Source organism: Stegostoma tigrinum, chromosome 1, assembly GCF_030684315.1.
Source record: "Stegostoma tigrinum isolate sSteTig4 chromosome 1, sSteTig4.hap1, whole genome shotgun sequence".
NCBI lineage: Eukaryota > Metazoa > Chordata > Chondrichthyes > Orectolobiformes > Stegostomatidae > Stegostoma > Stegostoma tigrinum.
In genome coordinates this window covers 11,796,321-11,809,214 of record NC_081354.1, presented here as the reverse complement: position 1 = coordinate 11,809,214, position 12,894 = coordinate 11,796,321, and the positions used below count along the sequence as shown (strand labels likewise).

The 12,894-nt window shown below is 38.9% G+C and overlaps 1 protein-coding gene across 1 annotated transcript in view; it reads right to left on the bottom strand.

Annotated features, from left to right (window-relative positions):
- Nucleotides 1-12,894, bottom strand: part of hadh (hydroxyacyl-CoA dehydrogenase) — a 35,211-nt gene that overhangs the window by 2,454 nt on the left and 19,863 nt on the right. Inside the window, exons 3-7 of the mRNA XM_048529248.2 lie at nucleotides 8,675-8,832; nucleotides 7,659-7,785; nucleotides 5,066-5,155; nucleotides 3,495-3,567; nucleotides 491-607 (exon numbers count right to left, since the gene is read on the bottom strand). Of these exons, the coding sequence (XP_048385205.1) occupies nucleotides 491-607; nucleotides 3,495-3,567; nucleotides 5,066-5,155; nucleotides 7,659-7,785; nucleotides 8,675-8,832 (565 nt within the window). The remainder of the gene's footprint in view (nucleotides 1-490; nucleotides 608-3,494; nucleotides 3,568-5,065; nucleotides 5,156-7,658; nucleotides 7,786-8,674; nucleotides 8,833-12,894) is intronic.

Below are 12,894 nucleotides of genomic sequence, written 5' to 3'. Positions count from 1 at the left end.
TGCAAGGTAAGTGTTTTTATACAGAGGGTCGTTGGAGCTTTAAATGCACTGTCAAGGGTGGTGGTAGAAGCAGATGCATTAACAAAGTTTGAGACATCTAGACAAACATATTAACAGGCAGGGAATAGAGAGATATGATCCATGTACTGGCAGGTGGGATTAGTCTAGAACAATGTCGTGTTCAACGCAGACATGGTGGGCCAAAGGGCCTGTTCCTGAGCTGTACTGTTCTATCCTAAGAGATTCTGTGTGGTTGACTTAAATTCAGAGGATGCCTGCTTCACCATAGCACCACCTACTGTTCATTTGCTTAGCACTGTAATTTTTATTTGTAATAAGTACAGTTCCAGCAATATCTAATGTTGGGGAGAGGCTGAATGTGGACTAAAATCATAAAACACAGCCACTGAAAGACTCAACCAGAATGGAGAAATCAGCTCAATAATATTAAAGGACAAGTCTACATAAGTAATGACATATTTCTGCATACCATCAATAATAAACTTGCTGGTGTCAAGTCCAACATAATCTAATAACTCAAAGGGACCCATAGGATATCCTGCACCCAGCTTCATTGCCACGTCAATATCTTCCTTTGATCCATGACCTGAAAAACAAAGTAATAGTTTCTCTCAAGTAAAAGAAACCAAATAAACCAAACTTCAGGGATTGAAGAAGTTAAACATTTCAAGGAGGAACAGAGATATATAAAACTAATCAGATATTTACTCAAAACACATCAATGCAAAGAGTGTTTTATTCCATATTTTAGATACAAGAAGATAATTTGTCTTCATTCAGAATACAAAACAACATAACCCACAGTATACTGGAACCATTGATGATGCATAATTTTTGTCAAAACTCTGTCACAGCTTTTTTCTACAGCAAGGCAAAACACTACTAAGGTCAAGGAGTTATCGCTCATAATCACCCAATTTTTGATATCTCACAAATACCCAGGATCAACATCAAAGCCGAAAGGCACTCTCAACAAAATAGAACCTGACATAAGTTTGTTTTCCTGCTAAATCCAAGAGAAGTTTGTGGGTGGTATACCTCCCAATTTATTACTGGAAGCAGCAACCTATTTGTTAAAACATTTCATCTTAACCATTTCGTATCTGAAAATATTTCCCTGGTAACATTCTTGGGTATCTGGTCTACCAAAATGTTTGAAAAAAAATCTAATCAACATCATCTGACAGCACACTTATGTAGTACTCATGCTGAGAGTCAAAGAAACTAAATGATAACTCATTGAAGCTCTGAATGCATTATTGAAACAGTTTTCATTTTTCATCATAGCAACATGAATAGTTCACTCAGGTCCTTTGAGTCTGTTCCATCATTGAATTGGTTTATGGCTGATTTGCACCTCAACTCCATTTACCTGTCTTGGTTCCATTTCCCTTAATACTATTACAAAACAATTCAGTAATCTCAATTTGGAAATGTTTAATTGGCCTCGCCTTAAAGGTTTTCTGAGACGAAGAGTTCCAGGTTTTTACTACCATACGTGGGCAATTCATCCTGAAAACACCCTGAAATAGCATCACTCCAGTGTTAAGTCTGTGCCTTATTTTTGCAGCGTCTCCGAAGAGAGGAACAGCTTCTCTCTCTCTCTCTGTCCTACCACTTTACTTTGATCATCTTAAATTTCTTGTATTAATTTTCCAATAGTCAAGGAATAATAAACAGTGCCTCTAAGGGGCGTGGGGACCAGTGGTATTGACCCAAGCTCTGTGCCAGGTTCAGGTCTCACCGGCCGCAGAGGTGAATCATAACATAGAGGCTGTCTTCACTGTTAATTCTCTCAGCCCTAATACCATTCCAGAAATTCAGCACTCCAGCCCTCTAAGGCCAAGACAACTTTCCCAAGGCATGATAATCGGAAATGAAATTGTTATTCTGGATGCAGTCTAACCAGAAGTTTCTGGACTTTTTGTAGATACTTTTTGAAAGTGGGAGCTGGTTTCTTTCTATTTACTCTGTCCCACAATTTACACGAGCCCTGATTGATGGGAATGTCATTACAATGCACAGATTTTTAAAAATTTATACATGGGATGTAGTCTTTGCTGGCTAGGCCAGCATTTATCACCCATCCCTAATTGCCTAGAGGTAGTTAAGAGTCAACTAGATTGCCATGGATCTGGAGTTAGATGCAGGCCAGATTTCCTTTGCTAGGGGCAAGGTGGGTTTTTGCAAAAACAAACAGTGATTATATGGCCACTATTAGGCGAGATTTTAGTTCCAGGTCTTTACAAGATTGAATGCAAATTTCACGGTGGGATTTGAACTCGTGCCCCAGAGCATTAGCCTGGGATTCTGGATTGTTACTCCAGTGACAATACCATTGCGCATGACCTCCCTCTATAGGATATAAGACAGTTTACCATGTACAGTCACGTAAAATTAGGATCATCCCAATATGTTTGTGCCTACCTTCTTGCATAATAATCTTTTGTTTAATTGATCTCAGTTCTCCTCATTGCATGTAAAAGAATTAATAATCATTCTGCAATCAGTTTCTCACTAATTTTATGATCAAGCTAAATTTTTCCTTCATCATCTCTTATTTTGCAATTTCTCTTCCTGCCTTGCCAAATAATCTCAGCCTGAACTCAAGTCTCACATCTGTAAACCCCACCCTCTAGATTGTACATGTTGCAGGTGAAGCTCTGCTCTAGGAAAACAATCTCAATTAACAACTCTCATGATTTAATTGTCAAATTTGTTACATATTGATTGGGCCAGTAAGGAAGTATCGCAACAGTGATGCTTTTAACTTTCAAGTTAAATTCAAGCTATAGATAGCTCAAAAGGAAAAAGAATCAGAAGTGTGCAGAACATCTCAGGAAAATTCTAAAACAAAAAGCTTCTATCATGTGGCAAGGATTCCAATTGTTATTAAGACTTAAAGTTAAACAACAGCAATACAGGTGGCAGAAATTAAAACCCATATATACAAAAACCTTTGTATAGCATTTTGTTAAGCCAGTCTAATAAGACATTTACAAAATGGGCTATGCCTTATGCATCACTGCCACAGAAGTGTCTTGCCAATGTAAACTGAATACAATGAGGACAATCTTTCTGGTGGCTTGCTTAGGTGATGCAGAAAATATGAATTGCCGTAAACGATTTGAAAGTCGCAAAACTGGAGGCAGTATAACACCTCTAATGAGGTTGTAATGTCAAATGGATTCTTTCAAAAAAAAAGGATCTTCTTGGATTCTTTGCATGTTGACTGAAATCTAGTTTAATTATTCATTAAAGTTGCTACCTGCTGGCCTGGATAGGTGTGTGCTTTGGCAGACATGATAGGTACACAACACGCAATACTTTGCAAACATATAACACTCTTACAATGCAAGAGGGGAGAAACAGACAATGCCTTCCTCATTTTGCAAAAGCGGACTTTATTTGAAACAACTCTTCCATTACATTTTTTAAATGTATAGTTTTTGAATATTATTAAATTTAATTACCTCTCTCATGTAGCCGGACAGCTTCCATCAGGTATGGCACAAGTAGACGGTTCACAATAAATCCAGGGGTATCCTACAGCGAGAGAGTAAGTTAAATAAAACCTGAACCAATGCTAAAGCTGCTTTCATGCTTAGAAGGCTCTCACTAAATTGGTAAACTTTACTTTGGTCCCTTTATGGGATGTGGGCTTTCATGGCAAAGCTTTTATTTGTTGTTCATCGACAACTAATTGGCTTAGAGAAGGTGGTGGCAAGTCACCTTTTCAGTGGTGCAAGTACATACACTGTGCTGTTGTGGCAAGTAGCAGTACCCCTACCTTTGATTCAAAAGGTTCAGGCTCAAATCCCACCTGCCTCATGCATGTGTCATAACATATCTGAAGAAAAACATTAGAAATGTCTACACAGAGCTTGGAGGAAACTTCAGGATTTTGACACACTGAATAAAGGAATAGTGATAAATTTAATTTGTATATTACACAAATCCAAACACTCATGTAAGAGCTATTGAGTACCGATTTCTTTTTCCATGAGCAAGTGAACAGTTTGCAGTTTGCACTTGGGACCACAGGGCTAAAAAGGCAGAGAAAAATCACATATTCAAACTGTATAGAATACCAAGGTAGGTCAGCAACAGTAAAGCTGTCCCTAATTGGGGGTCTGAAATCGTTGCTTATCTCCATGGAGCTGTCAAGTTAAATGTAATTCCAAGTTGAACCTTAGAAAACTCCTTGACGTTGGCTCATATAGCGCAGTCGAAATGTCTCTTCCTCTGAACCAGGTGACCTGGATTTAGGTCCCACTTGCTCCGGGGGTGTGTAATAGCATGTCTGAGCAGGCTGACTAGAAAATATCTAGAAAGTTCCTTGACACTGGAAATGTGTGCAGGAGCTGACCGTATGTTGCACACCCCATTTTCCGCACAGCAGGCCAGCCTCTCCCACAGCCCCAACTTCAAGCCTAGCCTAGGAAGCACAGGCTTGAAATAGTCAAAGATGGCAGATATTGTCAGGAGGGACTTTACACAGAGTGAAGGATACTGATTAGAATTGCTCAGTCATATATTTTTCGAAACTGTTGTGGAACTCCCTTTCTTGTGTTTACGGTTTAATAAAGAAATGAGAATTGTACCATTTCCTTTCCTGTTTTAATTCAGAATCCAAGTTTATGCCTTTTACATTTAAATCTTTCCTTAAAAAAGATTGACAAGTCCTGACACACCTCGTGATTTGCAAGCACTTGTATTTTTGATTTTTTTTTGTTCTAAGTTGTCAGTGCTAAAATCTCACTATAAATACTGTGACCTTTGAGACAAGCTTGACAATTTTGGGATATTTTTGCACTCAGAACCTTATTCCGAAGGAATTAAGTTGCAACTGGTCAAATAGATTTTGCATACAATATTTACAGGCCATACGTAAAGGAAGCTTTTATTACAACAGACTGGGGTGCATTTGAAGTCAGGTGCCAAAGGTAAAATGCCAATCTCTTTACCACCGCACTAACTGGACAGAATCCAAAGCCAAGAAAAAAGAAACTAGCCAAAGAAGATAGAAACGAGTAATATGTACCTTACAAGCCACAGGTTTCTTCCCCAAAGCTTTGCTGAAATTCATTAGTGTTTCAAAAGTCTGCTGACTGGTCTTTGGAGTCTGAACCACCTAATCAAAACAATTACAAGAATTTTTTTATTAAAAAGACATTAAAACATAAAACCATTTATCAACAAGATATCTGTTAAAGAACTGTAACCCTAATATGTTCCAGAATCAATTGTTCTAAAAATTTTGCAAACAAAATAATTAAATTTGAGGCTATTTACTGTGATTAAGAAAACTGAGCACACCAGAGGTAATACTGATTAAAAAATAATCTTCAACTGCACATAGATTTACAAGTGCTAGCATGGCTCATTAAGTCTTCTATTCCAGTGTGGAATTGTGGACCCCACTTTTCAGGCATATGCTTTGAAGAGAAATGGAATTCAGGAATAGTTGACTGCTATATAGAGCAATACAGAACAAGTAGATAAAAGAACCATATAAAAGAATGCAATGAACAAGAAAATGGTGAACAAATGATAATTGCAAAAAGATCCTAACAGCCTATGGTTCCTCTCTTGAGTAAAGAGAAGGGAAAGGGATAAGCTGATAAAAACCTTACCAATTCTGAGAACATTTAGTGGCTTTAAAGAAGATGGTTCTACTTATTTAGGAAATCAAAATTAGTGTCATAAGATTGTCATTAATAGATCCAATGAAGCTTTCAGCAGAACTCAGTGAGTGGGCAGAATGCGCTATTCACTACATGGAAGAAACTGTGATAAACAGCTTAAGTGTATTTATGAGGAAGCTGGATAAACACACAAAGGAGAAAGGAACAGAAGTATATGGCATTAGGGTAGGAGGTGTCTCATGTTGGCATAAAAACATCAGTATGGACAAGTTGGACTAAATAACTTGCTTCTGTTATTTATGTTCAATGCAAGTCTCTGGGATTAGCCAAAGTTTTAAAACTAAACAGATCTCATGTTGATCATAATCAGAGATAATGGGAACTGCAGATGCTGGAGAATCCAAGGTAACAAAGTGTGTAGCTGGATGAACACAGCAGGCCAAGCAGCATCTCAGGAGCAAGATGCTGCTTGGCCTGCTGTGTTCATCCAGCTACACACTTTGTCATGATGTTGATTGTAAAATAATTTACACCTGTAGGTTTTCTGAATTTCACACCATTTGTTTTTGAATTTGAGAAGAAAGGAAAGACAGGTCGTGGATATTCGATACAGTCCTCAGAATCAATTTTTAACAAAAAAATTGTCCTCACAAGAATATATCATGCATTTTTGAGGAACAAAACGTGTAATGTGTTACTTAAACAGCAGTGATTCCTTCCTCAGCCATCAGAGTTTTAACAAAATAAGTATTAAGAATACTCTACAGAGGGAGTATAATGGTGGAGAAAAAAGGTACAATGTTTAATCTTTTTATTGGTGTGTGTGTGGGGGGCCTAATTGCCCTTCAAATGATTCTACTGAAGTCTGTTCATTTCAACAAGAATATTTTATATACTGAATGTCTAACTGCACAGTCAGAGTTCAACAAATGCCTTCTCAGAAAGGTTTCTCTCTCTCTCTCTCTCTCGAGGAGCTCTGTCTCTAGTCATGACATTACATGATCATTCTACCATGATCTCTTGGACACAGGATGTTAACCTATTAGTCCATACATAGTAACTACAAAACAGAGACCAAACAGGTCAAGAGTAGCAAAATAGAAACCGAAAGCACTGCGGATGCTGTAAATCAAGAACATCAGCAAAGTTGCTGGAGAAGCTCAGCATGTCTCGCAGCATCAGTGAAGGAAAAAACAAGGTTAACGTTTTGGGTCTGGTGACCCTTCCTCAGAACTGGCAGTTTGTTTATATGCAAGGGTAGCACAAGGTGTGCAGGTGTATTCAGCTTTGGTTAAACAACTCTGTGCACATTTTTGGCCTACTGTTCTCTACAAAAAGATAGAAAGGCATTAGAGAGGATGCAAAAATGATTCAGTAGGCTGTTAATAGAACAGTCAGGATATAACTAAGAGGAAAAGCTAAACAGTTTTGGAGATCTTTTCTCTGGAAAAGAGAATTGTGACCTAAAAGAGGCCTGTAAAATTTTTTAAAGTTTGATTAAGAGTTATTTGTACAGAAAACAATGCCACTTGTCGGGAAGCTCACACAAGAGGTCATAAATGTGAGTGTCTTACTAAGTAAATCCCATAGAGAATGAAGAATAAATTTCTTCACTTAGAGAGTGGTCAGAACGTGGAATCTGTAAAGACAAAAAGTAGTTGACGCCAGCGGAGGAGAGGGGATGCTAGGTAAACACACAATGGAGAAAGAAACAGAAAGGTATGCTGCTAAGATTAGATTAAGAGAGGTGGTAGAGAATCATGTGGAGCCTGAAAATGTTGGCATAGACTGAAAAGCCTGTATCTACCTTGTAATCTTGAAGTAACACAAGTGACATTGGTAAGTATTTATGTGTTATATTTTGATTAAAACAGACTAATGATTTCCTTGGGCAAATCTAACAGATGATAGTGGAGGTAACTTTATCCTAGGTTTTTAAAATAAATTCCTTCCAATCTCTTTTTTGGTAATAAAAGAAAGAAAACAAACCTCAACTAGCTTCATCAAGGGTACAGGGTTGAAAAAATGGAGCCCACCAAACCGGTCCTGCCTTGTTGTAGCATTTGCTATTTCAGTGATTGGTAGTGATGAAGTGTTACTAACAAAGATGGTTTTCCTGTTAGGAGAACAAAGAAAATTGAATTACTCCTTCAAAACAACAAAAGGGTGTTTACTGTTTTTTCACTTGCTATTCAAACTACATTTTAAAACCATTGTTGCGGGTTTAATCACTTTCAGTAACTTCAAAATTCACTTGACTTGCCATTCCCACAGAGTACAATTTGAATGTCATAAAATGTAAGTCAATATGGTGCAATATGTTAATTTTACAGTGAAGTGGCTGCACTTATAAAAGTCAAGAATTCCTGACCAGAGAATTATCACTGTAGCCTTAGTTTTTAACAAAAATGACTTGTTCTGGAAACACTAGGGAAACTTGCTAAAATTTGTTACTTTTTCATCAGTCCACTTACAAACCAAAATGACACACTGGGAAATCCGTTTTTTCCAACCACCTCTCAGGGTTTTAATAAAGTTCATCAGATATTCCACAAACAAACTAGTATTGCTTATTTTCTTGAGCAAAAAAATCCAGGCTGAAACTCCTGGGCAGGGCTGAGAAGGTGCTGCACTATCACATGGACTGACTTTTGTTAATTTCCACAGATCAAGGTCCCACAAATAACATAATGACCAGAAAATCTGTTTATTTTTAAGGAACAGACATTGGCCGGGAAACTGGGGACAATTGTCTTGCTGCTCTTCATGTACCACTGCAGAATCGTTTCCAGCTGCCTAGGGGCAGGTTGGGTCTAAGACAGACAATAGCTCTAACAGTGGAGCACTCACCGTCCCACATTACAAAGATGACTACACCTCAATGAAGTAATTAATTGGCTGTATAGCATGCTGGGATATCATGATATCTTGAAAGTCTGAAAATATATACTGTGCAAGTCTGTCTTTATTTTGATGGCAGAGTACAATATAATTGAAATACTTACACAGGAGCAGCCTTGTCTAGTTTTTCAAAAAGTTCCTGTTTAACTTTAATATTTTCCACAATTGCTTCTATGACAAGGTCTGTGCTGTGCATTGCAGAAACAGGATCTGTTGAGGTACTGATTCTCCGAAGAGTCTCCTGAACAAATTCTGCACCAGCCTGGCAATGGAAGACAGCAGTCATTAACAGCAAGAATCAGTTGTGCTTCCCACTTATGTGCAGTCTCCATTTTAACAGCAAGCCTGAGACAAAGTAGTGTAAATGAACAATTTCTAAAATAGGGTTACTGATTGTTTTGTTTTAAAATGATCAACTGCCGTTTGGAAACTTCTTTGGAGGGTGTTGGAGGTAGGTAAGGTGGCTGCCCTGTGCCTTGGTGGATTTTCATTCTCTTTATAACCTCAAAAATGTCCACATTCAGACAAAATGCTGATGTGTTTTGAAGTCATTTATCTATTATTTATTTTAAGTTGAGAAAAGTAGGAATTAATCTTCCTCACCTATGAATGTTACCTATTATCCTGCCTCTGACCTTAGATCTTATTGGGGCAGTCCATGGACATCCTACAGTACCACCTGAAACCAGCTGTTCAGAATATCTTGGATGATGATTCAGAAGTGTCATCTTTCTATTTACATCACTGCATGTGTGCCTGCAATTCAGCCCAAACAAATGTGAACAAAAACACCCACCACCATGTTATCAAAGCATTCTTCAGTCTAAACAGGGACCGCAAAATAATCACTTTGAACAGGGAAAAAAATCTGTTACTAAACTGAAGACGAGTCTCCTGAGAGACTGTAGACTTGTTGGCCCATTAAAAACTGCTGCTCAAGACATGCTTTCCTCTGAAATTGTGAACAGAAACAAGTAGAAATTAAATGTTTTCATTGACAATAACGTTAACGCCAACTTGAACACACAGCCCCTATACTAGTCTAAAGAGAATGGTTACAGCCAGTTATCACAGCTCCTGTTCAAATTTATCATGGTGGTTAAAATAAGTGGGGTTAGACTACAACCAGCAGAAGTTTTACAGTTTAATTATGGCTGTTCCAAAAACACTCAATCTGCCCAAATTTAAGCTTTGAAGTTTTAGATCAAAAGAAAGAAAACAGTCTAATTCTTAGACGAGACAGTCACAGCCATTAACACTCAATTCCACACATGGAGCACTATAATGAGTCTGGACAAACCTTCATAAAAAGAAATGTGATTTATGCTTAACTTAATACATTAGTACCAAAGATATAGTACCATATTATGATGTGAAGTTCACACACATCCTTTTCCACCAAGGATAATCCCAATTTTGGTCATAAATTGAGGAACGCAGGGAAAGGAAACAAAAACTAAGCATTTTTGTCATTTAAGATAATAAAATGTGAGGCTGGATGAACACAGCAGGCCAAGCAGCATCTCAGGAGCACAAAAGCTGACGTTTCGGGCCTAGACCCTTCTGATGAAGGGTCTAGGCCCGAAACGTCAGCTTTTGTGCTCCTGAGATGCTGCTTGGCCTGCTGTGTTCATCCAGCCTCACATTTTATTATCTTGGAATCTCCAGCATCTGCAGTTCCCATTATCTCTGATACATTTTTGTCATTTGTTATTTGCATATGAAAAACCATGGCAAGGCTGCATTTATTGCTTGAACCTGTTTTATTCATTCAGGGGATGTGGGCATTTTTATTGCCTGCCCCTGGGTGCCTAGTAGCGAGCTGCTTTCTTGAACTGCTGCAGTCCAGGTGATGTGGGTACACCCATAGAACAGTTGGGGAGTGAGCTCCAGGATTTTGACGCAATGATACCGATGGAACAGCAATATATTTCCAAGTCAGGATAGTGGGTGGTGTGGGGAGCAACTTGCAAGTGATTGTGTTCACATGTATCTGTTGTCCTTGTCGTTTTAGATGGTACTGGTCCCAGGTTTGGAGGTGCTACCTAAGGAGCCTTGGTGAATTTCTGCAATGTACTGTGTAAATGGTTCACACTGCCACTGCCAACGTGTGTTGTTGGTGGAGAGAGTTTGTGGATATGTTGCCAGTCAAGCAAACTGCTTTGTATTGGATGGTGACAAGCCTCTTGAATGTTGTTGTAGCTGCACTCATCGAGGCAAATGGGGAGTATTCCATCACAGCCTTGACTTGTGCCTTGTAAATAGTAGTCAGGCTTGGGGGAAGTCAAAAAGTAAGTAACTCACTTACGGGATTCCTAGCCTCTGACCTGCTCTTGTAGCTACAATATTTATATGGCCAAATCAGTTCAGTTTCTGGTCAATGGTGACTGCTGTATGTTGATAGTACCGAATTCAGGAAATAGTAATGCCATTGAATGTCAAAAGCAATAGTTCATATTCTCTTGTTGGAGATTGTGAGTACCTGGCACCTGTATGGCACAACTGTTACTTACCACTTGTCAGCCCAAGCCTGGATATTGTCCAGATCTTGCTGCATTTAGACATATACTACTTCAATATCTGAGAGTTGTGAATGTTGAATGCTGTACAATTATCAGCGAAAATCCTCACTTCTAACCTTATGATGGAGCTGACAATGGTTAGGCATAAGACACAATGTGGAGGTACTACTGCAATGATGCCCTGGTGCTCCAACTTCTTTTTTGTCTCTAAGTTCTTTGAACGAACCATGGCCTGCTAGATCTTCTACAACTCTGAAGCAAACATTTCTTTCAACCACAGTGCATTATCTGTACCTGCTTTCTATGCAGTCTACAAAATTAGTGACTAGATCAGACTGATTACATCATTCCTCTGTCAGCCTGTAACGGACATTTTCACCAAAGCCTATCATATCAGTCAAAGCAACTCCACCAATAAAGTACCTTTCCTACCTTTCACTTTCAGCCTCAGAGTTCCCTAAATAATTCATCCTTGGCTCCTTCAGCTTCCTTCATTGCATGTGGTTTCTCAGATGTTAAATTAATATGCACACGTACACTTCAGCACCCAGTTCTACCTCTCCACTCTCAAGCCATCTACTAACTCCACGCTATCAGGTTAAGGGTCCAACACCCAGACTCACATGAACCTTAATGTGCTCCAGTTAAACATACCATGGTCTTTTAGCCAGACTTGTTACGTACCCACACCACGGATTCTTTCACCCTCCTTGCCATTGTCTCTAGCTAAACTGGACTGCTTACAACCTTGGCATTCTGAAATGGTGCATCAGCCATTTTGTTGAGATAGTTAGAAGCAGCTTTTGGAGCAGATGTTTGTGTGTTTACATGACAACATAAAGTTTTTTTTACTGTAAACACTTGTCATTATAAGGATAGACTCTTTCCATCTCGATAACAGACTACCTACTCTTCTGCTACCTTAATCCATCTGCTGAAATCTTCCCCCAATTTTTTATCAGATACAGACCAATTATTCCAGCTTTCAAGGAGGCCTCCTATAATCTATTAACTTCAGCCACTGCACTGCACCCTGAATGATCTCATGATCTATAATCATCCCTTGCTGCACTACATTAACTCCCATGTCTCAAACTTAAAATTTTTGCATTTAAGTCTATCCATTGCTTCACAAAGTAATTTCCTTCAGCACTACAAGCCCCTTAAACAAAATGCTCTATCTTTCTCACTCGAGTCTAATAGATCTTCCCTCTCTCTAATTCACCACTCATCTACTTTGGTCAAATTCCCTGGAATTACTCAAGGTCTTGCCATCTCTATCTTCCCTTCTAAAACCATTCTTAAAACTAGCTTCTTTCGCTAAGCTTGAAGTCACCCTCATGATACTTCCCACTGTGGCTTCACATCAATTTTTGTTACTTCTCCAAAGTGACTTGGAACATTTATCTATGTTAAACGATGCCTATAGAAATGCTAGATAACAAGGTATAGAGCTGGATGAACACAGCAGGCCAAGCAGCATCTTAGGAGCAGGATTTTCAACCCCACTGTGAAGCCTCTTCTAAGGATGCCTAAGCTGAAGAAGTTACCCTCCTCCCTCCGGACAACCTCAGGGGATCTCTAGCTTTCCTGCTCCTGAGATGCTGCTTGGCCTGCTGTGTTCATCCAGCTCCACACCTTGTTATCTTGGATTCTCCAGCATCTGCAGTTCCTACTATCTCTATAGAAATGCTGTCTCCTCAGACAGAGATGACTGGTGGTGTTTAATCTGAGGGTCACCATATAGTCAATAATCAGTTTCATAACACGGACATTCTACAAGAGATGCTGGTGACATCAGC